Genomic DNA, 27,043 nt, shown 5'->3' on the forward strand with positions numbered 1-27,043 from the left:
TACAGCACTATCCCTCAAAAGCAGGGTCTGTCTGCCTCAAGTCTCTCCTCAGCCCAATCCATTCTCCATTCAGTCACTAAAATTTTCTTAAAAATTCAAGTGTGATCTTGTCACTCCACCTAACTCAAACTCCAGTGACAAATACAAAATGCTCTGGCATCCAAAGCCAAAACATAACCTAGTCCCCTCCTACCTTTCCAATATTCTCACACCTTACTTTTTTTCCATTTATGCTATTGTTTCCTTTTTTTCTTTCTCTTTTTGGAGGTTTCATTTTAGTAAAAATGTCATATAAAAGGCTTTGCAGCCCCTTTTCCCCTCCCGGGGATGATCCATCAGGTCTGTCTGGGTGGAGGGATGCTCCAGTGAGTCAGAATGCATCCCAACGACACCAGCTTCCTGGCTGTTCCATTAACAAAGCACTGTATTTCTTGGTTCCAGTATTTTTCTCTGGTTGTCCTGCACACCTGAAACATTCTCCCCTCCTCTGCTCAGAATATTACTGACCTCCCTGCCTTATTTTACGTCCCAATTAAAATCTCAACTTCTACAGGAAGCTTTCCTTAATCCCCTTTAATTCCCTATTTATCCTGTATATAGCTTGTTCTTACATGTTGTGTCCCCATTAGACAGTAAGCTCCCTGAGGGAGGGGATTATTTTTTTGCCTCTTTTTGTATCCCCAGTACTTAAATGTTTATTGATTGATTTATTTTATGAGGTGGAAATGAAGAGCAAGTACATTTTTGACATATGGAACAGTCAGTGCTAGAGCTGGGAGCTGGGCGATGAAATGAGTGTCCAGTGTCAGGAAGAGACAATCTGGCAGAGTGCAGAGGAATGTTCAGTAATTTGGTATGAGGTTGGAAAGGGCTTCAAAAGCTAAGAGTTTCTCTTTCATTCTACAGGCAATAGAGAGTCACTAAATGGAGTAAAGGCTTCACACGACTACCGCTGTACTTAATGAAAATAACTATGATATTAGTGTACTGGATGGTCTGGGAGAATGGAGAAAGACTAAAGAGATTGCAATAACCCAGGTAAGGAGTGACTGAATGGCTCATTTGTTTTCAGTAAAATAAAGAAGGAAGTTCTCAGCTGCGAAAGGAATGGGAAGCCTGAGGAAAGAGGTTTAGAAGGTTGCTTTCGTGCAATGAGAACTTAGTTGAAGTTGGGTAGCATGAACTTAGAATGAATTCAATCAGCAAGACTGAGGTTCCTCCAGCTCTCTCTGTTGAGCAACATGTGAAAGGAAGTGTAGAAGGCAGATGATGAGAGTAATCCAGGGCTGCAGCTTGGCAAGAGAAGAGTAGTATAGTAGCAAGACAAGAGCTTGAGGTATCTGAGAGTAAAGGATAACATGGAGTTGAAATGGCTAACTATAGGGTAATGATTTGAAAGGAAGCAAAGTGGCCTGAAAAAAGTACTGAGGAACAGAGGATTCAGAGGCCTTCTTAAGGGCAAAAAGTTTCAAAGGACTGAGGCAAAGGCAGAGACTGAATGATTAGGAGGGTATGATCAGATGGAGAAATGGTAATTAAGAAGTGGAACAGTTGTGTGTAATGGTAAGAGCCAATGTGATCATCTCCTTAAGTGATTTGATTCTTCCTTATATTTTCTGGTTACAAGACAAAGTTCAGTGGAAGTAGGGATTCAAAAAACAGAAAACTTCAAAAGATATCAGGAGAGCTTCTATACTGCTCCCACACAATTGTACTGTTCCTTTCCTAAAATTGTAAAACAGGAAGATAGAAGGAGGGAAGGAAGGGAGGGAGAAAGAAAAAAAAGAAAAGAAATGCTAATTTGCACCTTCCTTTCAACTCTCTAGCCTTCCCTCACACCTCAAAGAGAAAGAGAATATAAAATAGGGCCCCAAACCATGGGTGAGTTGCCTGCAATCTCTAGTCTTCCAAAATGCAATACCTAGTGTACCTTCCATTCATTACAGGTGTGAATCCATATTTTTAAACTCCCAAATTACTTTAAAATAAATATGGCCACAATAAAAGTTTAATAAAATTTTCATAAGTGTTTTGGATTTTTGGGTTTTTTTTTTTTTGGCAAGGGCAAGAGCACTATTGAAGTAAAATTAATAGTCTTTTGTCCCCTCAAAGTTACCCTACAAAATTAAACTGTTTGGAGACAGAAAAACCCATGAAATCCTAGCTTATAATCAGAAAGTCCTCTTAACAAAAGCACCTTCATACATACAGTGTTAACTACAAAATATGTGAGACCAACCAAGAAAAGTAAAAAGGTTGTATCTAAACCCCTTTAGGATGAAAAAATAAAAGGAACATAATTTTTGTTTTATCTGGTGAAGAGTGCCCAGAGTAATAAAAGATAAGGAAGTCTGAGAAGAGACATTTTGGGGGTACTTTAAAAAGCTCAAAATTTCAAATGCACAGCAGTACCTAGATACTAATAATAGATACTAACGTTGCAATTTTACTAATCAGTGATAGTACAATGAGTAGTATAACAAAACTGCTTTAGCAGAATAAAAATATATCAACATTTGTTAAACCTTGAGAGACTTCTCCATCAAGTAGGAAAATTTAGTTATAATTTCCATTAAGTTTTATGAAAATGAGTTTTAAAACATGTGAAAAGATGTTTCCCTGAAAGTTAACTTACCTTGATCAACGTACAAATGAAAAATTCTTCAGGGAAAAAAAGCCCACTCCTCCCCCCCAAAAAAACCCATTAACAGGCCATGTTACTATCTACAATTCAAAAATACATCACATGCACAATTTCATGTGAATTCCTATTTCTTAGGCATTTATTGCCCAATTGATTTAAGATTAAATAAAAGGAAGAAGGGAGGGGGAGAAAATTTGAAACTCACTCAACTAAATCAAAGAAAGCCACTATTAGGTCACAGAATTGCTCTATGCCAAGACCCTGCAGAGGACTGCAACTTTCCTGCTAATCAATTCCTAAATGGAACTTCTCCAGTAAAGCCATGACCTTAAATTTAAGGATTCCTTCTTTATATAACTTAAATTATAAACCAGGTCGATAGAGGGGTCACAAGCTGGACTGATGGAAGTACCCACAGAAATGAAATTATAGATTACTCAAGTATTTCCCATCACTCTGTCCAATAAACATTTCTGAAAAGTACTGTATAAATTCTATCACTTGTTTCTGTGTACCAATGAACTTGAGAACTTGCTATTTTAAAGTATCCACCTGCTAGTGGATCTGCCTGCCTCAAGTCTCTCCCCATTCCAGTCCATTCTCCATTCAGTCACTAAAGTGATTTTCCTAAAATGCAAGTCCAAACGTCACCCCACCTATTCAATAAACTCCAGTGAAAATACATTCTAGGTGGAGTTATGAACCAATGCAACCATTCTGGAGAACAATTTGGAACTATGCCCTAAGGGCTATAAAACTGTTTGATCTAGCAATTCCACTACTAGGTCTGTATCCTAAAGAGATTATAAAAACGGAAAAGGACCCATTATGTACAAAAATATTTATATCAGCTCTTTCTGTGGTGACAAAGATTTGGAAATTGAGGGGGTGCCCATCAATTGGGGAATGGCTGAACAAGTTGTGGTATATGAATGTAATATTATAGTTCTATAAGAAATAATGAGCAGGCAGATTTCAGAAAAACTTGGGAAGACTTAACATGAACTGATACTCTGTGAAGTAAGAAGAACCAGGGAAACATTGTACACAGTAACAGCAACATTATTCCATGATCAACTTTGATAGATTTAGCTCTTCTCAGCAATACAACGATCTAAGACAATTCCAAAAGACGCATGATGGAAATGCTATTCACATCCAGAAAAAGAACTATGGAGTTGAATGAAGATGGAAACATAGTATTTTCTGGGGTTCTTTTGCTTTTTCCTTATTGTGGGTTTCCTCTTTTGTTCAGATACTTCTTTCACAACATGATCAGTGTGGAAATATGTATAGGCTATATCAGATTGCTTGCCATCTTGTGGAGTAAGAAAAAATCTTGAACTCAAAATCTTATAAAAGTGAATGTTAAAAAGAAATTATCCTAAAAAATAAAAATAAACTCCTGTGGCTTCCTTTTGCCTCCAGAAACAAATACAAAATGCTCTGTTTGGCATTCAGAGCCCTTCATAATCCTACCCCTTACCTTTCCAGGCCTTTCACACCTCACTCCCCAAACACATTTCCTCCCTTCTCAATTCAGTGACACTGGCTTCCAAGCTGCTTCAAGAACAAGACATTCCATCTCTTGCCTCCGGGCTTTTTCTCTGACTGTCCTCCAAGCCTAGAATGCTTCTCTCTCCTCAACTCCAAACAGTGACCTCCCTTGCCTTCAAGTCCCAACTAAAATTCCAACTTCTACAGGAAGCTTTCCCTAAACCCTCTTAATTCCAAGTACCTTCCCTCTGTTAATTATTTCCTATTTACCTTGTATAAAGCTTGCTTTGTATATGCAGTATTTGCTTGCATGTTGCTTTCCCCATTAGACTATAAGCTCCTTGAGGTCAGGGAGTGTCTTTTCCTCCTTTGTATCCCTACCACTTAGCACAACGCCTGACACATGTAAGGTGTTCAATAAATGTTTATTAAATTGAATAGGATTTTAAGATACAAAGGCAAAAAAACCCCCAAAACAAATCCTCTCTGAGCTCAAAGAGCTACCTCCCTTTTTGCCCCCACAATTGCACAAAGTGTAAGTAAATGCAAGTATTAATACAATGTAATAAGGATTGATGCTCTGAGGAGAGAGGTCAGAAAATAATAAAGGTCTCCTGGGGGAGCCTAGAAGTAAGCTAACAGTTCTAAGTTTGGGAATGGAGCTAAATTACACTTCTGTAGCAAACAGAATCTCATTTCTCTCATTATTCTATCACAATAAGATACAGAGAGGAAAATAAGAGAGAAAAAAGGAATTGAAAAGTTCCCCTCTGCCTCATTTCTACTGCTCCCACCCCTCATCAAAAAAATAAAATAAAATAAAATAAAATCAATGTTTGAGCTTTAAAGAAACCTAAGTGATCATGTAAGTCCAAGGGTTTTTAACCTGGGGTAGATGGATTCCTAAAAATGTCCAAGGATCTTCAGGAGGTCCGTAAGCTTACCTGGAGAAAAAAAATTACATTCTCATTTCCACTAACATCTCACTGAAATTTAGCATTTCCTTCCATTATTTAAAAGTAAGAGAAGTCAATTAGACTGCCACAGGGACCCAGTAACAAAAAAGTTAAAAATTCCTAAGCTAGCCCAACTCTCTCATTTTTACAGGTAAGGAAACTATGGTACTGAGAGATTAAGGAATTTCCCCACTGTCACACAGAAAAACAAGAGGCAGAATGACCAATAAAATCCAAATCTCATGCCTATAAACACAATATTCCTGACATCAATTTTTCCCAACACTTCCACCACTTTGAGACTGATGATAAGGGGGGATGGGGAGAGGAGGATGGCAACAAAATGTATTTGTAAAATGAAGACCAATAAAAGATGGCCAGATCATTTTAGACTAGCTTCTTCCCAACCTCCACCCCAAGTAAGTATCATAACCATCTGTGCCAAAATAGATGATCAGAAAATACATACGTATTGCAGAAAAAATTAGAATATAATGTCAATTTCTACAAACCTCAGAAATCACTAGTAAAAACTCCATTTGAACAGCAATTCCCCTACAATATCCCAAATAATTGGTCCAGCCTCTGATGGCAAACTCACTCCTTCTCAAGAGGCATTTTTTTTTAAAAAACAGCTGTTAGGCACATTTTCATAATATTGAGCAAAAATATCTCTTCATATTCCCTAGTATTTGAAAGAGAACTGATAGCACCCCTCACTCATTATAAGATGCTTGAGTAAGACCCTATGCTTTTATCAAATTCCAATCATCTCCTCTCTTAGTCCTGGTGATTCAGAGTTCCTTGCTGCCTTTACAAAAATCCCCTTCTTGAACTTCCCATCACTCTCCTTCCCCATCTCATCTCCATTTACCTCAGCCCATTCCTCTCCTGAATCTCTAATCTGTACCCCAGAACCCTTTCAGATTCTCCTTCCTCTTATACTTCTTTCACTCATTGAATCCTGGCTCCATGTTCCTCCTACCAAAACACTGCATGCCAGGCTAATACTCAACAGACCTTTTCACATGCACTTCTTCACCCAACATGTACTGAAAAAAGGGAAAGAAAATACATACCCTTTACTCCTCACTGCCATTTTCAGACCCCACCCTGCCGCTGTCACTCAACCTTTCTTAATATGTCTATATCATTCCATCCAGATCCTTGAAGTCATCTACAGGCCACTAGATCATTCACTGTTCTTTCTCACAGTATTCAATATTTGCTTCAGTCTTCTTCTAAAACTTGAATCCTACCCTTAAGCTTCATCAACTTCTATGAGCTCTAACTTCATTCATCTCAGCCATACCTTGATCACAAGATTGCTCAAAACCTATATCCATGATTAAGAATTCTGAAATTTCCTTGATCAGTTTATTTCATATCTCTGCCTCACAATCAAACCTATTCTTAGTCTTTACTGATGCCTCCACTTCTACTCTACCCATCCCTGACCTCTAAAATCTCTTTAAACCCTTAAATTAGCTAGTTCAATTATATACTGTACTCTACCATCAAATCCCTTGTCTCCTGAAACTGCCCCAGCAACGGTCTTTCTTTACCAAACCCCAACCCTGGTTCATTCCTCCACTGTCTACCTTCTCTGCTCCTATTCACTTGCTACAGTTTTTTTTATTCTTCCATGACTGACTCAAACTCTCTTTAATGGCTGTTCCAAACCTTTTCTTCTCAAACCTTTCTCATGTGGAAAACCTTGCTTCCACTTGTACTGATAAAGATATCCTTCTCATGAGTTTCCTCATCTCTATTTTAGATGTCAAAACTCCTCTACATCATCCTCCTCCATTTAGCCACAAGCGGTGGCCCATCTCCTTGCCAAAGTCAAGTCTTAGATACTGAAGCCATTCTGACTCTTTCCTGATAGCATTTGTCACCTAAGTCTTTCTCCTTTAGTCTTCTCTTTGCATACTGGGTCCTTCAATACTCCATACAAAAATGCCCACATTTCCTCATCTTTAAAATATTTTCACTTGATCTCAGGTTACTATCCTTTCATTCTTCCCCCTTAACAAGGCAGTCCAAAATAAATCAATACCTTCAGCCTCTACTTTCAACAAGAACTCCCACTTACTTCTCCAGTACTTTTTTTCCCTCACATCACCACTTGAATGAAATTCTTTCTGAAAGGTTACTCTCTTAGTTGCTGAGTCTGATAGAATTTTTTTCTATCCTTAAGTCCTTTCTTGACCTTTATTAATCCTTGACTCTGACCATCTCTTCCGCTCCTCCCAATGGATGTTTATCAGTAAAACGTATTAACCATTCATATACTTTAATAATAATACTAGACACCTAGACTCTCTTGTTAGATTCTATGTATCACAACACTGTTTGCTGGGTATCATCACTTGCAGGTCCTGTAAGAATCTCCAGTTCATCATACTTTAAAAAATTATCTTCCCTCACAAATTTATCGTTCCTTGCACATTTCCCTTTTATGTTAAAACTATCACTTAACTATCATCCTTAGCTCCTCCTTCCTGAAATTTTCCCCACTCCAATTACTTTATTCTATTTACACAATACCTCTCACATCTTTTCTTTTTTTGTCCACTAACACTGATATGAACCTATTTCAGGCCTTCATCACCCTACCTGCACTATTCCATAAGACTTCTAATTAATCTCCTTGCTTATCTCCCCTCTCTTCAACACATTATCAACAGAGCTACCAAAATTATCTTCCTAAAGTAAGCATGATCATGTCACTCTCTGGGGCTCAACAATCTATAGTGTCTCTAAAGTAAAGTTCAAACTCCTAACCTTGGTATTTAAAGTCTACCTTTTCAGACTTAACTCACATTATTCCTCTGCATATACTATATTTTATATATCCTGTAAACTAACATACTTGCCATTTGTTAAACTTGGTATTTCAACTCATGTCTTTGCACATGCCTAAAACATACTTCTTTCCTCATCTTTCTTTCAAGGCTCAGTTTAGCTACCACTTAAGTGGTCATTTTCAATCCTCCTACCTATTAAATGTTAGTTCCCTCCTCAAATTATATTAAATGTTATTATTATTTGCATTTTGTATTCCCCTGGTAAAATATAACCGAAGACAGAAGCCCTTAAGAAAACAAAAACAATAGGACACCTCATACCTGGCAAAGAATAGATATGGTTAGTGAACCACTCCTCCTAGCTCTGCCCTCTGGGGCTACAGGAGTCTAACTCCTTCTTCTATATTTAATTTTTTAAAAATACCTTCATACAAACATTTAAACAGCTGTAGTATCTCTCCTAAATTTTCTGTCTCCAGCTTCCTGGTCTTTTAAAAATGTTATCTGCACATAACCTGTTAAAAAAAAAATCAATTTTGACAGTAAACATCACTAGTCAAGAAAATATACTGTACAACCTAACATTTTCACCAACAATTGTCCAAAAACCTAATGTTGTCTAGACACTAAACCTCTCAAACTGTAGTTAACAGTCATGCCCATATTCCAAAAAGCAAAAATCCTCCAAAGAGTTCCTAAGTGTATTCAATGAATTATTAAACCACTAAATTTCTTTTAAAGTGCTATTAATAGATGATAAAATGAAGTCGGCCTCATAAAGTCAAGTCAATTCCAAAGGACCAAGACGCATTCTAATACTCACCATTAAGAATGAACTTGATATCCTGGAAAGCTCTAGATCCTCCCCTTCTGGCCAATTTCTTGAAAAACAAGACCCTTGGAAGCAAACAGCTTTTTCCTTTCTAAAAGATAACATGGCCATTTATCTCTGAGATAGCTATTTTGCACGTATTTATGGAATACTAAAGCAACCAAAGAAATCTGAAAGGGGAGATTCATCTATTGTGTATTCTCTGAGAGTTAGCCTCCAAGTTAAGAAGACCTTGAACAAGCAGCTTAAACTTTCAATGTTCCAGTGCAACTAAGACCAAGTTGGAGAAAAGGTACTAAATATATATATACCTGTATTACACTCATGTAATCACAGGACTAAAAAAAGAGAAAACTAACAGCTCTGGCTATCCATCTCTCTACATCATATCTACACAAAGGCACATTTCTTTAAACGTTTTTTGAATGCTCTTTTTTTTTTTTTTTTTTTTACAATCATCAACAGTTGTCCGTATTTCTCCATTTAGAAAATTAGGGTACTAAGATTGTCAGTTTGTTCCTCCATCCCTTTTGGAGACTACAGACCTACATAACAGGAACATACACAAAATGAGGTCCACAAGGAAGTAGCTTAGTTATATGAGGAAACAAAAAACACTCACCTGAATAAATTAAAACAAAAAAAAGTTTACCCTTATTTCAAAATAATTGCTATTCTATCCAAAGAGCTATAAAACTGTGCATACCCTTTGACCCTGCAATACCACTTCTAGGTTTGTATTCCAAAAGGAGAAAAGTACCCACGTGCACAAATATATTTATAGCAACTCTTTTTGTGGTGGCCAAGAATTGGAAATTGGGGAATGGTTTAACAAGTCATGGTATACGAATGTAATGGAACACTGCTGTTTATAAGAAACGAGGAGCACACAGATTTCAGAAAAACCTGGCGTTACATAAACTGATGCTGAGAAAAGTGAGCAGAACCAGATTATACCCAGCAACACCATGCTATGACTAACTTTGATAAACTTAGCTCTTCTCAGCAATGCAATGATCTAAGACTACTCCAAAAGACTCATGAAGGAAAATGCTATCCAGCTCCAGAGAAAGAACTATGGAGTCTGAATGCAGATCAAAATACACTTTCTCCTTTTTTCTTCTTGCGGTGTTTGCCTTTGGTTCTGATTCTTCTTTCACAATATGACTAATGTAGAAATGTTTAATATGATTTGTATGTGTATAGCCTATATCAGATTGCATGCCATCTTGGGAAGGGAGTTGGAAAAAATTTAGAACTCAAAATCTTATAGAAGTGACTGCTGAAAACGAAAAATAAATAAGTAGGTAAATGAATAAGGGCACTTTGCCCTAAAGAAAGAACAAAAATTCAAAGTGCTTAACAAAAAATTTAATTTCGTTGTCATGGTGGAATGAGGAAAGGAATAAATAAGGGGAGAGAGAAAAATTAGGCAAAGAAATTGAAAGGCAAATGGTGAAGTTCTAAGCGTTAACTGTCTCGTTTTTCCAGTTCACTGTCCAGTGCAATAATAATCAGTTGCTTAACCATTGTTCCTATTAATAACAGTTGACATTCATACAGTGCTTTAAGTTTTGCAAAGCCTTTACACAGCTCACTTGAACTTTAGAACAACCCTTGGAAGATAGGCAAATAGTGAGGATGCCCCCCATTTTAAAATGGGGTAATCTCTGAGGCTAAGATTCCTTCTTAAAAAGCGAGATCAGAGTAGGCACTACGGGTGCCACTTGCCAGACTAAGACTTCCCGACCCCCAACTCCCAATTCTTCATTCCCCCATTATCAATTAAATACCTGCCCAGGTCAGAAGTGGTATTTGAAGTCAGATCATCTCATCAGGCAGCCTCCAACTTATGCTCAGGATAGCTCAAATGCTCATTGTGTATACGTGAATGAGGGTCCAGATTGGAATGACAAAATATAAAATTGTTCTCTGGGTTCCGGTATCCCGTTTGCTCCTCCCTCCTCCCCACATAATCAAGTTGGCTATGAGTTTCATCTTTCCCCAACCTCGAAACTCCTCCCCCACAGTATGTCCATGAAAAAGTGAGGAAACTGTTCTATCATCAGAGAACATACAGTCCTTAGGACTTTTGGTTCTTTTCACAGTTCATTTAAGAAAACCTTTTGAAAGATAAAGAAAAAAAGCATCTGAGAAATAAATTACTTACTAGAAGACTTAAGACGAAAACCCCCTAATCTCATTTGTCTTAAAACTTTGACTAGCAGTTGAAATCTTTTTTTTTTCAATTCAGAGGTCTATAAATTGCATTTAAAAAAATTCTACAGTCATTTTATATAAGATTGATGAGCGTTATTTAAATGCATAATTAAAACAAACCGAACAGCTCTGAGAAATCAGTGCGACCCCAGACAATCAATACAGCCTTGAAACAATTAAACCGAAAACATTTTGCTCCCTCAGTGAAGAGAAATAGATCCGTTCCGCATTTCTAGGCTTTCTTCGCAGTTTCCTTTCTCACCTCGGAAAGGAATGTGTTACCTATTCCTTAGCCAGCATGAAGGTGGTCTGCCTTTAGTTCCGTAGTATGAGAAGTCACTTGGGAGGGAACTTGTAGACTGCCTTCAAGTAAATCGTCAAACAGGTTGGTTGGTTAGTTGGGTTTTTATTTTTTTGGGGGGCGGGCGACTGAGCTGAATTCAGTCCCTCTCTTCACAAGGGCGAAAGGTCCTCAAGTTTCTTCTTTGAGAGGGTGGGAATTACCAAGAACTCAGACGAGCGCGGCCTCCACCCGCACCCTGACAGCCCGTCGGAGAACTGAAAGGAGCAGCCGGGACGGCCCCAGCACGTGGAGGGGGCTCGGCGCCGGCCTCAGTCACCGCCCCCCGCTAGACCGGCCCGTCAGCAGCCCCACTCCCCTCCGCGCGCGGCCGCGGCCTCCCCAGCCCAAGGGGGCGAGAACGCGCAGCCCCGACGACTCCCCTCGCGCTAATCGTACTGCGCCATAGCCTCGGGCGAGCCGCATCGCGGGGCACACCCCGCAAAAGCGCACTTCGAACTGGCAAGGGGGACGGGGCGGAGCGGAGTCCACAGACCGTTAGCCGGCTCGGTCCGGAGGGTGCCCGCAGCCCAAGGAGCGGATGGGGGGCGGGGGGAAGGATGGACGGCACCACGTGTCTCACCTGCCCGCGCCGTAGACTTCTCGACACCCCCCACCTCGAGCCCGGCTCGCGCACCCCATTCTCGTCCCCCTCCTGCGCGCGTCCCCTTTCTGCGCGCTCCTCTCTCCCTGACGCGCGCCCCGAAAACATCAACCGCTCGTGGTCGACGACGTCGTCGTCGTCCTCCCCATAGGCAGCGGCCCCCTCCTCTTTCCGGGGGCTTCCCCTCAACTACAGTCCTCCCGTTCTTCCCTCCCTCCCTCCCTCTCCCCCACCCCCAAGAAGGGAACCAGACTGGCAGGTCCTCGAGGCTACAAGGGACCGGGGAAAGACGAAGAGGCCCAGGCAAGGCAGCCGAATGCCCTCCCGCGCGGCGGGGACAAGGGCTACCCCGGGGCTCACCTTCTGCCGCGGGCTGCGCCTCCGGCCGCCCCGTCCCGGCTCGGTAGCTTCTTCGCCGCCGCCTCTTCCCCGCGCTACCCCTTCTACTCGCGTCGCCATGAGGTGACGGCAGCAGCCAAACAAGCGGTCGGAGAGGGGGGCCGCGGGCACCACGCAGCGCCGTTTGCCCTGCCCCCGCCTCCCCGGCACCCAATCGCGAGGCTTCTTGGCTTACCACGTGACCGGAGGAGGTTCCTTCCCGGGGGCGGGATCGGAGAGGAGTTGGGACGGGTGGGTTAGGGCTGGGGGGAGGGAGGAAAGGAAAAGCCGTGAATCGGCCCGGTGGAACCCCTGTTTGGAACCGGAAGAATCAAAGGGCAGACCGAGGCCGCGGGAGTTTGCGCTCAATGGCTACGCTCTAGAGTTGGGGAGACCACAAATCCCGGCATGCAGTGCGGCGGCCGCCCCCAGTGAAGAGGAGGGCAGTCCAGCCTCGAGGGCTCACTGCTGGGCTGTTGCGCGGCATGCTGGGAACTCTAGTGGTTGCAAGCTGCACCTGATGTAGTCCCAATTCTTGGGGAGGAAGTTGTGCTCTTCCCGGTTGGGGAGATTTGAGGAGCCTAACCGTGTTTAGAGAGGGGACCAGGTGGCTGCAGTCACTGCTTTCTTGCACCCAGGAAAGGAGACCCCATACTTTTTCTTCGCTAAAGGATTTTGCCTTTAACTCTGGAAAAAAAAAATTGAAAAGAAGTTGCTCAAGACCTGATTTTGGAAAAAAAAACCTGTTTACAAAGTGCTTTGCATACCCTTTCTTAACTGGTCACATAGTATTGTCCTGGGTTGGCGGGGTGCTGAGATGCCAGGATTTCGATTATCCCTTCCCCATTCCCTTGGGCTGGCCTTTGTTAGTGATCCTGCCTCCCCCCAGGTGTTTAAAGGTCAGCGGGTTCTCTTGGTTGAAGGTTGTTTTACCTCCTGGCCGCGCCCGCAGTTCCACCCTGGTGGCTTGCATAATCTGCCGACCTCACGGAGTGGTTCTGAAGTACAGGTGAGATAATGCTGATGGCCATGCTTGAGAAAACTTATAACACAACCTGTTCGCATTATTTAATTACACTTTGTTCTCTGTGGAGGGGCAGCGTTTTGGATTGAGAGGGCTGGACTCAAAACCAGAAAGACCTGGCCAGGGCGCAGGAGCCCTGGGAGTGACTGAACCACCACCACTCACCCCCAGCTCAACCGTCACAGCGGGCAAGCTAGCCTAGCTGCAGCAGCAAGGCACCCTGAGGCAGATGTAGGTGGCAGCTTATGCCAGAGAAGTCAAACTGCAACCACCACCATCTTGATCACCATCTGTCTCCAGATCCCATTGGAGGACCTAAAGTCCTTGAAAACAGCAGCGCTTCCAGCCCAGCGCCTTTAGCTATTATCCTGAGAACTCCCAGGCAAAGCTACTGAAGACAGAGAAAAGAAAGAGTTATTGCCCCTAAAGCCCTTGGCACTGTCAAATCTTGCAGCATCAGAAATTATATGATTTCCTCAGCAGAAATGACACTCAAAAGGAAGCATTACCATTAGCTTTGGTGATGCCCTCTAATACCATAGAACCCTTCCATTTGACACGCAGCCAAAACATGTGCTTTGGCTTCTACATTAGAGTATTCGCTCCTTGAAAGCAGGGACAGTCTTGTTTCTCTACTTGTATCCAAAACACTTTATGAAGTGATTCCATCTATTAAGTGCTTAATAAGTGCTTCATTTGATAATGTCCCACCTCTGGCTTTGTAGCTTCGTGACTGGGTAAGTTACCTAACCTCCCTGTACTCCATATGCCAAGTCTAGTTGCAGAGAAGGGGGCTGACCTGCACTAGTAGGTGCAGTTATCCGAATATGCAGTGATTAAAGGGCCGGGCCTGAGTTCAAATTCAGCCACAGATACTAGCTACTGATCCTAGAGAAATCATTTAGCCTCCCTCAGCCTCAGTTTCTAATCTGTAAAATGGCACTTGACTCCCAGGGTGGTTATGAAGATAAAATGAGATAGTATTTATAGTAATTTGCAAACTTTAAAGCGTTCTGTATTATTAATACTAATAATAATAGGAGTTTATACCAATGAAATCACAGGACCAACCCCTTTCCTTTACTTATCATTACTACTTAAATTCCATCAGAAATAACTTTCTTAAGAAAGTGCCATAGGTTACTGGTGTATTTCATGAATTACTTCCTTTGACTTAACAAAGAATTCCATGTTTGTTTGTTTTTTGTTATTTTTGTTTGTCACTGTTTCCCCAACCATTACCCTTAGACTCTCACTGAGATCTTACCTTTATAGCTCCAATGAATGAAGTTTTTAAAAAAGGGCTTATTATATTCCAGGATACTGTGAAAAATGCTGGGGATACAAATAGAAGGGAGAAAAAAGCCAGAAGCTTACATTTTCATGCAAATGTGGTAAAGTGAGCTTGTTTTGATCCCCAAAGTCATAGAAATGGTAAGTGGCAATGGTCAATTGATTGACATCCTTTTCAGACCTTAGTATTTATTTGATTACCATAACAAGAGGTGGAGTAGGGGTACCACTGGAGTCTGCCTTGCAAGAAGATAGACACAGTAAATTCTGAGAACTTTAAAATGTGGTGAATTCTAACCATTAATTCCTTCCTTTGCCTTTCTCTGTGGAATTTCTATCAGGGCCTGGAAGAACAGCCAACACAAGTATTCTTACCAACCATGCAATAGGGCATGATGAGGAAGCATCCAAGAAGTGCTCGGGAGGCCTGGGCCCCAGCTAGATAAGGTGGAGGTTCATCCATATGATCTAGGTAAGCTCAAGTGGGGTAGAAATGATCAAAGAGCAGGACCATGATGATGAGATAGCCAAAGTACTTTACAGACTTAGCTTCTGGGAAGAAAAAGTGAGATCTCACCCACATTTTCAGAGATGTGTTTTCCTCAGGTACCTGACTAAACTAGCCTTGTACTATGGCATTTTGCCTATATTTGGCCAAATTTTTGCTTTTATGAGTTCTTATATGCTTCAGGTGGGTTACCAGCCTAGCTGTCATTGCCCTGCTGTGGGGTTAACTTAAAGACATTTTTAAAGAAGTTATTCAGGGCTCCAAAATCATAGCTGCAGTCGCAACCCTCTGAGACTGACCATTATAACAGGCACTGAGCCCAAGAAAATATAGAAAGTAGAGTTCTGCCTGGTTGGCACCTGCTCTGTTGGCCAACAGTCATTAATGCAAACCCTTGAAGGATTCAGATAAGAAAGGGAAAATCAGGTTTCAGTAGTCCTTTTAAAGAAGGGCTAAGGTGCTATCTCACAGGTTTGTGGAAGAGAGAAGCTAGCCAGGGCACCAAAACTGACAAAATATGTGGACAAATACCAAAGTCTTAAGTCAAAAAAATTCAGTGTGGAAGCAAAGACAAGTTAAACTATATAGGAAAAAAAAGGTGAAATCCAAGAAACAAAGGAAGCTGGGGTCAAAACTCGGGTACATCAGGTTGGATATTGTTTCAGTCATAGTTAAGGGGTATTGTTGGGTGAAAGGGCTAGGGCAGTTGTGAAAATTATTATTCCTCTCTCACTCAACCCAGTTACCCCTGTGGCTAACCATTACCCATCATCAGTTTCTCTTCCTAGATTCTGTACTATTCAACCACTGGCTATGTAGGTACACTGTAGGCAAACAACTCCTCTTCTCTCTCTATCTTCAACCCTACTCCCCTCTCCACAGACCACTCCAACCCTTCCCACCATGTCTTAGAAAATCCTTTCCACAGGAAACAACCTCCCTTCATTCTGATCTTCTATCATATTCCTTCCATCTACTATCCCTAACACAAACCTTGATCCTATCTAATTACAATGTATCCTTGACCTTCCTCCCCAGCAGGGACTGAACCTTTACCCAACCCCACCCCCTCCAACACACACAGACAAGTCCTAGGAGAGAAAGAATGATTCATCCTCCCCACTGCTACTTCTTGGTGTCTCCCTTTACCACCATTACTAAGCAAGCAACCTCCTTTCACTTGAAGTTCAAACAAAATTTTCTATTCAATCCCGATCTTGGCAGCTGTTATGTACTTATACCAGTCACTTTTCTTTTTTTAAGAAATTCAGCAGGTGGCCCACCATCTTCCCCTCTGTCCAACTTCTGCCTTTATTCTAAAGGACTCCTTTGATACTATCCCATCCCATTCATATCCCTAATAGTCATACTGATTCTCTCTCAAATTCCCTAATCTCCCATTTCCTCAGTCTATACCATGCTGCCTCCATTTCAGACATCAATTCCCTTTTCCACCCTAATCCCCAATTCTAAACTCTGCCCTTGGATGCTAGTCTCTGATAGGAACCTCTGTGCAACTTCAAAGCCATCTCCACATGGTGCCACTGTTCTTTGGATTCCTTTGTACATGTTATCTTTTCCCATTAAAATATAGGCTCTTTGAGGGTAGGTACTGGCTTCCTTTTATTTGTGTCCTTCTCTCCTAGTGCTATGCTCTGCAAATTCTCTATTCTATCAATTTAACTATCTCACCAACTCCTTCACCTCACTGAGACATATTAGAATAGTCACATCTTGGACCTCACCACAAATCATCCACTTCCTTAATCAAAAACTCTGACATAACTTCTTATCATTCTATCTTTCCCTAAGCCTCAGTCCTCATTAATTTATTCTTGGCCCCCATGAAGACTTCCAGTCTCTTTACCCTTCAGCTTTTTCCTCATACCATTGGCCTTGCTTTAACTTTACTTTCCTCCCTTTCCAACCCTTTAGTTAGTCCATTACATTCCATGTTGTCTTATACTCTTAGATCCCTCAACCTTTATCCTTTTGTCAGGCATTTTGTGCTGTGAATTACTCTTACCACCTACCTCCTCTATTCCTATTCATGTACAGCTCACCAGAATTGGAGTTGGCCCAGTTAATTATTAATTGATTTCCCATTTCTCTTCCCATAGAATCCATGCCAAACCTTCTCTAATCTCTTAAAGTCTGCCATATTTCTTTTCCTCCCCTGCCAGGGGAGGGTCAACCCATCCCCACTAAGAAGGTGAGCAATTCAATACAGGCAATATATGTGTTGTTTTGCAAAAGATTTGATAATAGTCATGTTGTCTAAGACTAACTATATTTCCCTCCATCCTACCCTGTCTCCTCTTTATTCTATTCTCTCATTTGACCTTGTCCCTTCCCAAAAGTGTTTACTTCTAATTACTCCTTTCCCCATTTGCCCTCCTTTCTATCATCCTCCTCATTCCATTTGCCCCCTTCTCCTCTACTTTCCTGTAGTGTAGGATAGATTTTCATACCAAATTTAGTAAGCATGTTATTCTCTCCTTAAGCCACATGTGAAGAGAGTAAGCTTCACTTTTCTCCTCTTACCTCCTCCCTTTTCTCCTCCATTGAAAATGATTTTTATCTCTTTTATGAATGATAATTTGCCCCATTCCATTTCTCCATTTCTCCTCCCAATATATACCTTTCTCACCCCTTAATTTTATTTTTTTATAGATATCATCTCTTCTAATTCAACTCAACGTGTGTTCTCTGTCTATATATGTGTGTGGGTGTATAATCCCTCCACCTATCCAAATACTGAGAAGTCTCAGGAGTTAAAAATATTATCTTTCCATGCAGGAATGTAAACAGTTCAGCTTTAGAAAGTCCTGTGTGATTGCTCTTTCCTGTTTACCTTTTCATGCTTCTCTTGATTCTTGTGTTTGAAAGTCAAATTTTCTCTTCAGTTCTGGTCTTTTCAGCAAGAATGCTTGAAAGTCCTCTATATCATTGAATGACCTTTTTTTCCCTTGAAGTACTATACTCAGTTTAGCTGGGTAGGTGATTCTTGGTTTTAATTGTAGTTCCTTTGACTTCTGGAATATCCTGTTCCAAGCCCTTTCATCCCTTAATGTAGAAGCTGCCAGATCCTGTGTTATCCTGATTGTATTTCCACAATACTCAAATTGTTTCTTTCTAGCTGCTTGCAATATTTTCTCCTTGACCTGGGGACTCTGAAATTTGACCACAATATTCTTAGGAGTTTCTCTTTTCGGGTCTCTTTCAGGAGGTGATTAGTGGGTTCTTTCAATATTTATTTTGCCCTCTGGTTCCAGAATATCAGGGCAGTTTTCCTTGATAATTTCATGAAAGATAATGTCAGGCTCTTTTTTTGATCATGGCTTTCAGGTAGTCCCATAATTTTTAAATTGTCTCTCCTGGATCTATTTTCCAGGTCGGTTATTTTTCCAATGAGATATTTCACATTGTCTTCCATTTTTTCATTCTTTTGGTTTTGTTTTGTAATTTCTTGGTTTATTATATAGTCATTAGCTTCCCTCAGTTCCACTCTCATTTTGAAAGAACTATTTTCTTCAGTGAGCTTTTGAACCTCCTTTATCGTTTGGCTGATTCTGCTTTTTAAAGCCTTCTTCTCCTCATTGGCTTTTTGGACCTCTTTTTCCTATTGTGAGTTAGCCCATTGTTAAATGTGTTATTTTCCTCAGCATTTTTTTGGTTCTTCTTTAGCAAGCTGCTGACTTGCTTTTCAAGCTCTTCTATGGCCTAAGCTCATTTTATATTCATTTTGGAGGCACTGTATGCAGAAGCCTTGACTTCCTCTGACAGTATGCATTTTTCTTCCTTATCCTAAAGGATGGAAGGAAATACCTGTTCACTAAGAAAGTAACCTTCTATGGACTTATTATTTTTCCCTTTTTTGGACATTTTCCCAGCCAGTTTCTTGACTTCTGAATCCTTTGTCAAGAGGAGGGTCCTAGTGCTCCTCCTCACCCCAGGACCGTGCTCAGGGCTGAGATTCAGATCAGCTGCTCAATTCCCCTAGGGGCTTTAAGCTGAGCTGCTCCCACAGTGGAAGCTACTGCCCAACTCGGCCACTGCCATGCAGCGCTGCTAATCTGCTGCTGCTGCCAGCTAGGGCCAGGGCTGGGGGGGACCCTGCCCCACCTCTTGCACAGTTGGGAAAGCCCTCTTACTGACCTTTGAAGCTTTCTTTGGCACTTGTGGGTTGAGGGATCTGAGACCCTCCCTGCTGGGGATTCTGCCCCAGAGGCCTGTTCCAGTTCTGTTCCTCCTGGTGCTGTGCAGCCAGGGGTGGGCTCCACTCTGCTCAGTGTCCCGTGTAGTAGACCTTTCCTGTCAGCCTTCCAAGTTACCTTTGGCTGGAAATCTCTTTCACTCTGTCATTCTGTGGCTTCTGCTGCTCTAGAATTTGTTGAGATTCATTTTTACAGGTATTTTATGGGCTGTGGGGGAAGAGCTATAGTATGTGCATCTTTCTACTCCGCCATCTTGACTCTACCCCCATAATGATCAATCGAAGGTCAACTTCTTAAGAAAATTGAGGTCATTCAGTGGTGAATACCACTTCTCAGTTTTTTCATCTGAAAACTCCTTGACATCATCTGCCATTTCTCTTCCTTTCCTCTAGTCTCTGACAAAGAGGTGACCCTTCTTGCCAAGGCCATCCCCTCTACCTTTGCCTTTGATTCCTTCCCAAGCCATCTTCTCCTGCAGATTTAACTTCATCTCTTCTTGCTCTCCAAACTCCAACCTTTCCCTTTCTATTGATTCCTTCCTTATAGCCTTCAAACATGCCCCTCTCTCCCATCTTTAAAAAACTTCTGAATAGGAAAATGATAGATGTTGGAGAGGATGTGGGAGAGTTGGAACACTAATTCATTGTTGGTGAAGCTGTGAGCTCATCCAACCATTCTGGAGAGCAATTTGGAACTATGCCCAAAAGGCTACAAAAATGTGCATACCCTTTAACCAACCAATATCACTACTAGTACTGTATCCCCAAGAGATCATAAAAATGGGAAAGGGTCCCACATGTACAAAAATATTTATAGCAGCACTCTTTGTGGTTGCCAAAAACTGGAAATCAAGGGGATGCCCATCAATTGGGGAATGACTGAATAAGTTGTGGTATATGAATGTAATGGAGTACTATTGTACCATAAGAAATGATGAACAAGAAGACTTCAGAGAGTCCTAGAAGGGCTTATATGATCTGATGCTGAGTGAAAGGAGCAGAACCAGGAGAACTTTGTGCATAGCACCGACTACAGTGTGTGAGAGTTTTCACTGGTAGACTTGGAACTTTGTAATAATGCAAGAACTTAAAAAAAAAACCCCAATAATTCCCAATGGTTTTCTAAGGCAAAATGCCTTCCACACTCAGAGAAAGAACTATGGAATTATTTGCAGAATGTAGCAGATCATATTTGTATATGTGTGTTATGTGTATTATACTTTGATTTGTTATATGATTTCTTCCGTTTATTGTAGTTCGTCTGTACAGCATGACTATAGTGAAAACATGTTCAATGGGAAAGTATATGTAGATCCTATGTAGAATTGTATGGCATCTTGGGGAGGGAGGAGGGTAGTGGAGGGTAGGTGGGGGGGTAAAAATCTAAACTTTTTGGTAGTGATTGTAGAACATTAAATAAATAAATAAAAACTTCTACTAGATCTGACCATCCTCTCAAGCTATGATAATCTTTTTTCCCCCAGTTAAATGCTTAGAAAAAGCTGTTTGCTTTCATTGCCTCCACTTCGTCTTCTCTCACAATTTGTGGTCTGTCTTCCTTCCTCTTCCTTCAACTAAAACTGCTTTCTCAAAAGTTACCATCTTTTAGTTGCCAAATCTAATGTTATTTTCCCAGGCCTCATTTTTCTTGATATACTTCCTGTATCTGACACTGTTGACCAGCCTCTCTTATATTCTCTCATTATCTCAGGGTACTCTCTGCTGGTTCTCCTCATTCTCTTTTGTTGGTTCATCATCCATATCTTGATTGGTAACTGTGAGTGTTTACTAAGGCTCTATGCTAGACTCTTATTTTCACACTCTCTCTCTTAGTAATCTTATTAGCTCCCATGGATTTAACTATCACTCCCATATATATATGTATATATATATCAGTCCCAAATGTTCCACAGATTGAGACCTGGGGAAGATCTTAATTTAGAAAAGCCACTGCCTCCTGGGCCATCACCAGTCATCTTGACTTTTATCTTGCCACTGGACTCTGATGACTCTGGAGGAGAGAGTAAGGCTGATGACTGCACAGTTTTGCCTCACTTAAATCCTATTCATGACATCACCCACCTAATGTCACTGGTCCTCTTTGAGAATGAAAGACCAGCAACAACCTGCAAGACATTTCAGAATAGATTGAGAATCTTCTCAATCTCAACATGTTCAAAACAAAACATTATTTCCCCCAAACTCACCCCTCTTCCAAACTTCCTTATTTGTTGAAAGCTCTGTTATTCCTGTTTCTCAGGTTCTTAACTTCACATTATTCTCCACTCCTTAGTCTTTCTCATCCCACATATCCAATCACTTGTCAAATTCTTGTTGTTTTCATCATCACAACATTTCTCATATTTAATCCCTTCTACCCACTACAGTACAGTAGAACTGCAATTCAGACCTTCATTACTTCTGATTATTCTTGCAAGCCTCCTGGGTGCCTTTCTTGCTTCAATTCATCCTATATACTACTGCTAAAGTGCTTTTCGTTAAACATAGATCTGACAATGTGACTCCCCTTCTCAATCAATTCCAGTAGCTCAAAATTGCCTTTAAAATCAAATAGAAGCTCCTCCTTTGCTTTTAAAACCCTTCCCAATATGACTCCAATCATTCTAGTTCTGTTGGACTTTACTCCTCTTCCTACATGATGCAGTCCAGCCAAAATTACCTTTTCCTTGGGCTACACACCTCTCAATCTTACATGTCTTCCTGCTGACTGTTCCCGGTGACTGGAATACACTCCTTTTTCATCTTTGCCTAATAAATTAGATAGGAAAGAGTCTTCTCTTCAAGTCAAAACTCAAGCACTAATTTTTTTCTATACGATGCTTTTCTAGAGATCACTCAAAGACCAAGCCTCAAACCCATTTTACTCTGGAGCTTATAGATTGGACAACAAGTCCCTGCCCAAGCGCCACTTCATGGCTATTTTTTGGGCCCTTCTGCCTCAGAGTGAATGTAAATAATGACTGTTTGTCTTTTGACCAGCAACCCTCAGGGTCCTCCCCTCCCAGTTTTGTTTTGTTTTTTTATTATTATTATTATTAAAGAGTCATCCCTTGACTCACTTCTTAAAGAGGCCTATTCACTGAATGGACATTACCTCACTAAAGGTGAGAAGCTGAAATGACCTTGGCCTAAAAGGGCCAGGGTCTTCCATTGTATCCTGGGCCATGTCCAGTCATCCTGAAGAATATCTGGACCCTGATGGCTCTGGAGGAGAAAGTGAGGTTGATGACCTTGCATAACCCTCCCTCACTCTAATCAAAGTCAATTGTAAGTCATGTCATCATCTCCATGATGTCATGTTCTTCTCTGAGAACAATGTACAAACACAAGAACAACATAACTTTCTTTATCAGCTTGGCAACTAGACTATCACTCCCAGGTTCTCCTTCTGCTCACCTCTTTGTGCCTCAATGCATATGTCTTCCTACATCTCTTTGAATTCAACCTTTTTATCATCTCTTATGCCACAGTAATATTCTGTTTTTCATAAAGCATAATTTGTCCAGTCATTTTCCAATTGATGGCATCCTCTTGGTTTCTTTGCCACTACAAAAAAAAAAAAAGCACCTACCTCTCAGGAATGTTGTAAGGATCAAATGAGATAGTATTTGTAATGTTTGTAAATCATTTAACACAGTGTCTAGCACATAGTAGACAATAAAAGCTTACTCTCCCCTCCCCATAAATATTTTCTTCCTTGAGGGTCTTTTTCTTCTTTTTTCTTTAATCTCTTTGGGATATATACCTATTAGAGGTATTACTGTGTCAAAGGGTATATACAGAGTTTAGTAATTTTTGGAATATAATTCTAAATTGATTTTCAAAATGAGTAAATTGATTCATTGCTCTACCAACATTAATTTACTTATCCTCCCACATCCTCTCTAATAATAATAACAATTTTTCTTTTTTGGTCATCTTTGCCAGTCAGATAATGGAATGTGAGGAAGAGACTCAAAGTTGCTTTAATTTATAATTCTTCTATTTTGGAGCACTTTTTCATATGGTTGTTTAAAACTTGAATTTCTTCCCTTGAGAACTATCCATAGTGTTTAGCCCTTTATGAAATAAGGAATGGCTCTTTTTAATGTATTTGCATCAATTCCTTCACAATCTTGAATATTAGATTACAGAGAAGTAGCTACGAAAAATTTTTTCCCAGCTAACTCTTTCCTTTCTCATGGGATTATATCAATTTTGTGTATACAAAAGCTATTCAATTTTATGAAATAAAAATTATCCATTTTCTCTCCTGTGATCCTCTCTATTCGTTGTTTAGATAAAAACTCTTCCCCCAGCAGTATTTGTGAATGCTATTTCCTTCCATTCTCCTCTTAATTTATAATATGATCTTTTATATCTAGGCCTTGTGTTTTGAAGTTTGCAAACTTTTGATCTAACAGTAACTTCTGCTAGACTGTTTTCTCATTTTCCCAGCGGTGTTTTTCAGATAATGAGTGAAATCTTATACCAGTAGTTGATGTCCTTGAGTATCTAATATTATGCTATTGTGTTTCTTCTTGCTCTTGTGTTCCAAATCTGTTCTTTTTATCAAGTTTTTTACTTTTTAACTAGTATCAAGTTATTTTAACAATGACTACTTTTTGCTATAGTTTGGGATTTAGTACTGTAGGCATCCTTCCTTACCACTTTTTTCATATTTCCCTTGAGAATATTAACTTGTTCTTCCAGATGAATCTCATTATTTTGCCTAGTTCTATAAAATAATCCTTTGGTAGATGATTCGTATGACACTGAATCTGTAAATTAATTTAGGTAGTATTGTAGTTTTTATTATATTGGCAAAACACAGTCACATGTAGTTAGTTCCTTTCCAGGAGTCTTCCTTTGTTTCTATAAAGTTTTTTCATAGTTATATTCATATAATTCCTGTATATGTCTTCATGAATGGATTCTCAGATATTTTACACACTCTTTTGTAATTTAAAGGTATTTTTTGTCTCATTTTTATTTTATTTTATTATTTTTCCAATTAAGCATTTACTTTCTCTTTCTCACCTCCCCTAATCCCACATTAAACAGCAACAAAAAAGAAACCCTCACAACAAGTATGCTTGGTTAAATCCAGCAAATTCCTTCATTATCTAAATCCAAAAATGTATGTCTCATTGCACATTTTTAAGGCTATCACTTGTCAAGAGGTGAGCAGCCTGCCTTTTCTTAGGTCCTCTTGAATCATGGTTTGTCATTACATTGATCAGATTTCTACAATCTGTTTTTCTTTATAACATTGTTGCCATTGTATAAATTGTTCCTTTGGTTCTGCTTACTTCACTGTACATCAGTTCACAGAATTCCACCCAGTTTTATTAGTCATTCCCCAATAGGTACACACCTCATAGTTTCAAGTTTGTTGCTACAGGTCCTTTTCTTCTTTATTTGATCTTTTTGGAGTATATGACTAATGGTGGCATCACTAGGTCAGAAGGTATGCACAGTCTAATGACTACATATTCTTGTGACGAAGAAATGTCCCTTGTTTAACTTTACCTGCAAGGTCAGAGATAGTAGATCAAACTTCTTTGTATAGTGTATCCCCAATAAACACAGCACATTTGAGGGCTGCTAGCACAGTTTCACTTTTGATCTGGTCGGACAGGCCCCTTCGAAGGGGTTAATAATCTTTCTTTATTCATGTTTCAGTGTTTTCACAAGGGTTGCTGACAAATCACTAACTCCTACAGTACTCCCTAATCACCCTTCTTGCAGGGACTAGCGAGAAGGGGTGGGGGCAACTACACCCACGTCCAAATGGGGTCCACTGAGACAGGCACACAACTTGTGCATTCTCCTAAATCCCTTCAAGCCTCAATGGGGCCAGTCAAGGCACACACTGCATTCCAGCTTGTGCATTCAACTCTAAAGGTTCCCCCTTCACTCTCTCTGTCAGAGGTCTCCTCTCTCCCTCAGCGGTCTCCTCTCTCCCTAAGCCTTGATGTGGGTTGATTAAGGGTTCCTTACTCACTGACCAGTGCCCACCTGCTTTATTGATCCCTTACAGTCTACACAGGTGATACTTTTTAGGATAACAAGAGATTGTTATGGCCATGGATCCTGGGAAACTGAACTCTAAGCATAAAAATCTTCTTTACCATTCAGAGAACAAACCATACATCCTTGAAGGATAGCTTGGTGGTGTATAGATACTGGGCAAGACTTTCTGGTGTCCATCCCTCAAGTATAGCAGATTTCTTTGAGTCAAGAAAAGAATGGTGATTAACAGAACTGAATTTCTAAAGTTAACTCATTACAGGCCTGATGAATTTCTCAGTTAAGTTCAGAGACAAAAAACCATGACTTAGGCAGTTACAGGACAAAATTAAGTTAATTAAAATGATCAGAAAAATTGAAAGAATCTACCAGTGGTAACTTCCAGGAATACTATAGCCAAAATCCAGAGCTCCTAGATCAAGAAGAAGCTACAACAAGTTGCAAAAAAGAAAGAATTCTGTACCTCAGAGCCACAGTCAGAATCACATGACATTTAGCAGCCACCACTTTCAAAGAACAGAAGGCTTGGAATATGATATTCCAGAAGGCAAAGGATCTAGGATTACAACTAAGTATAATCTACCCAGAAAAACTGAATAGAATCATACAGGAGGAAAAAAAATGGACAGTGAGTAAAATAGAGGACTTTCAAATATTCGTGATAAAAAAACCAGGGCCAAATAGAAAATTTAACAAACACAGCACTGAAGAGAAGCATAAAAGGTAAATACAAGTGAGAAGTCTTAAGGGACTAAACAAGATTAAACTGTTTATATTCTTATATGGAAAGATCACCAGGGATTTTAGAGGGAGACCACTTAGAGAGTCTGGGTGTGATTCTATTATATTTGGACAACCTCAAAAGAAGAATGGAAGGGTGGGGAAAAAAATGCACTAGGAGAGGAAAAATGGAGAAATTTTTCACACATAAACAGGACATGAAAAGAGGAGTTTTAGACAGTGAAGAGGATAGTAAAGGGGAGTGGCCATTTGATCCTCATTCTCATGTGAACTAGCTCAAGAAGGGAAGACTACACATACATACACAGTTGAATGCAGAAAACCATCCTCCCCAACAAGGAATTAGGAGGGAAAGGGATTAAGAGAAAAGAACAGAGAGGTGGGTGGTGGTAAAAGGGAGGGTGGAGTAAGAAAAACAGTGGTCGGAAGCAAAACAGGCTCTTAAGAAGCAGATATGGTTAAAAAAAAACAAGTAAGTATAGGATAGGATGGAGGGAAATTGCACAATTAGCAATCATAACTGTGAATCAGTGGGATGAACTCATAAATAGAAGGAATATAAAACTTTAATGTTTGCAAGATGCTTTACATACATTATTTGTTTGATCCTCATAACAGCCTTGTAATGTAGAAACTATTATTATTTCCATTTTACACGTGAGGAGATTGAGAGCGATTAAGTCACAAATCCAGGGCCACACAGTCATTGTCTGAGGTAATATTTAAACTCCTATGTTCCTTACTCTAAGTCTAGCCCTCTGTTCTCTATACCATGCCATCTCTCTTTTGCTCTATTCCTTCTTCTGGGACTACTAGTTAAGTATCAAGATTGGTTCAATACTAGTATGTGCCAAGTTAATCTCACTATTTCTCCCACTTCCTGCCACTGCTGCTGTCAGCATGTGTAGACAATTTGGGTTTAATAAAATAATCATATTCTTACTCAT

General features: G+C 40.2%; 1 protein-coding gene and 1 long non-coding RNA gene across 6 annotated transcripts in view; one reads left to right on the forward strand and one right to left on the reverse strand.

Moving 5' to 3' along the window:
- Window positions 1–12,563, reverse strand: part of TXLNG (taxilin gamma) — a 47,954-nt gene extending 35,391 nt beyond the window's left edge. The window contains exon 1 of one of the 4 annotated variants that reach the window (XM_072614269.1): window positions 12,264–12,563. In XM_072614269.1, coding sequence (XP_072470370.1) covers window positions 12,264–12,362 — 99 coding nt within the window. In that variant the 5' untranslated portion in view covers window positions 12,363–12,563. Of the gene's footprint in view, window positions 1–10,532; window positions 11,548–12,263 lie in introns of those variants that run through there. The other 3 variants (XM_072614270.1, XM_072614271.1, XM_072614272.1) reach the window with 3 other exon arrangements.
- A 24-nt stretch (window positions 12,564–12,587) lies between these two features.
- LOC140506745 (uncharacterized) overlaps window positions 12,588–27,043 on the forward strand; it is a 33,821-nt gene continuing 19,365 nt past the window's right edge. The window contains exons 1-3 of one of the 2 annotated variants that reach the window (XR_011968063.1): window positions 12,588–14,042; window positions 14,625–14,739; window positions 14,940–15,070. This is a non-coding gene — a long non-coding RNA (uncharacterized lncRNA). The remainder of the gene's footprint in view (window positions 14,043–14,624; window positions 14,740–14,939; window positions 15,071–27,043) is intronic. The other variant, XR_011968064.1, reaches the window with a different exon arrangement.

Source organism: Notamacropus eugenii, chromosome 5 (assembly GCF_028372415.1).
Source record: "Notamacropus eugenii isolate mMacEug1 chromosome 5, mMacEug1.pri_v2, whole genome shotgun sequence".
Lineage (NCBI taxonomy): Eukaryota > Metazoa > Chordata > Mammalia > Diprotodontia > Macropodidae > Notamacropus > Notamacropus eugenii.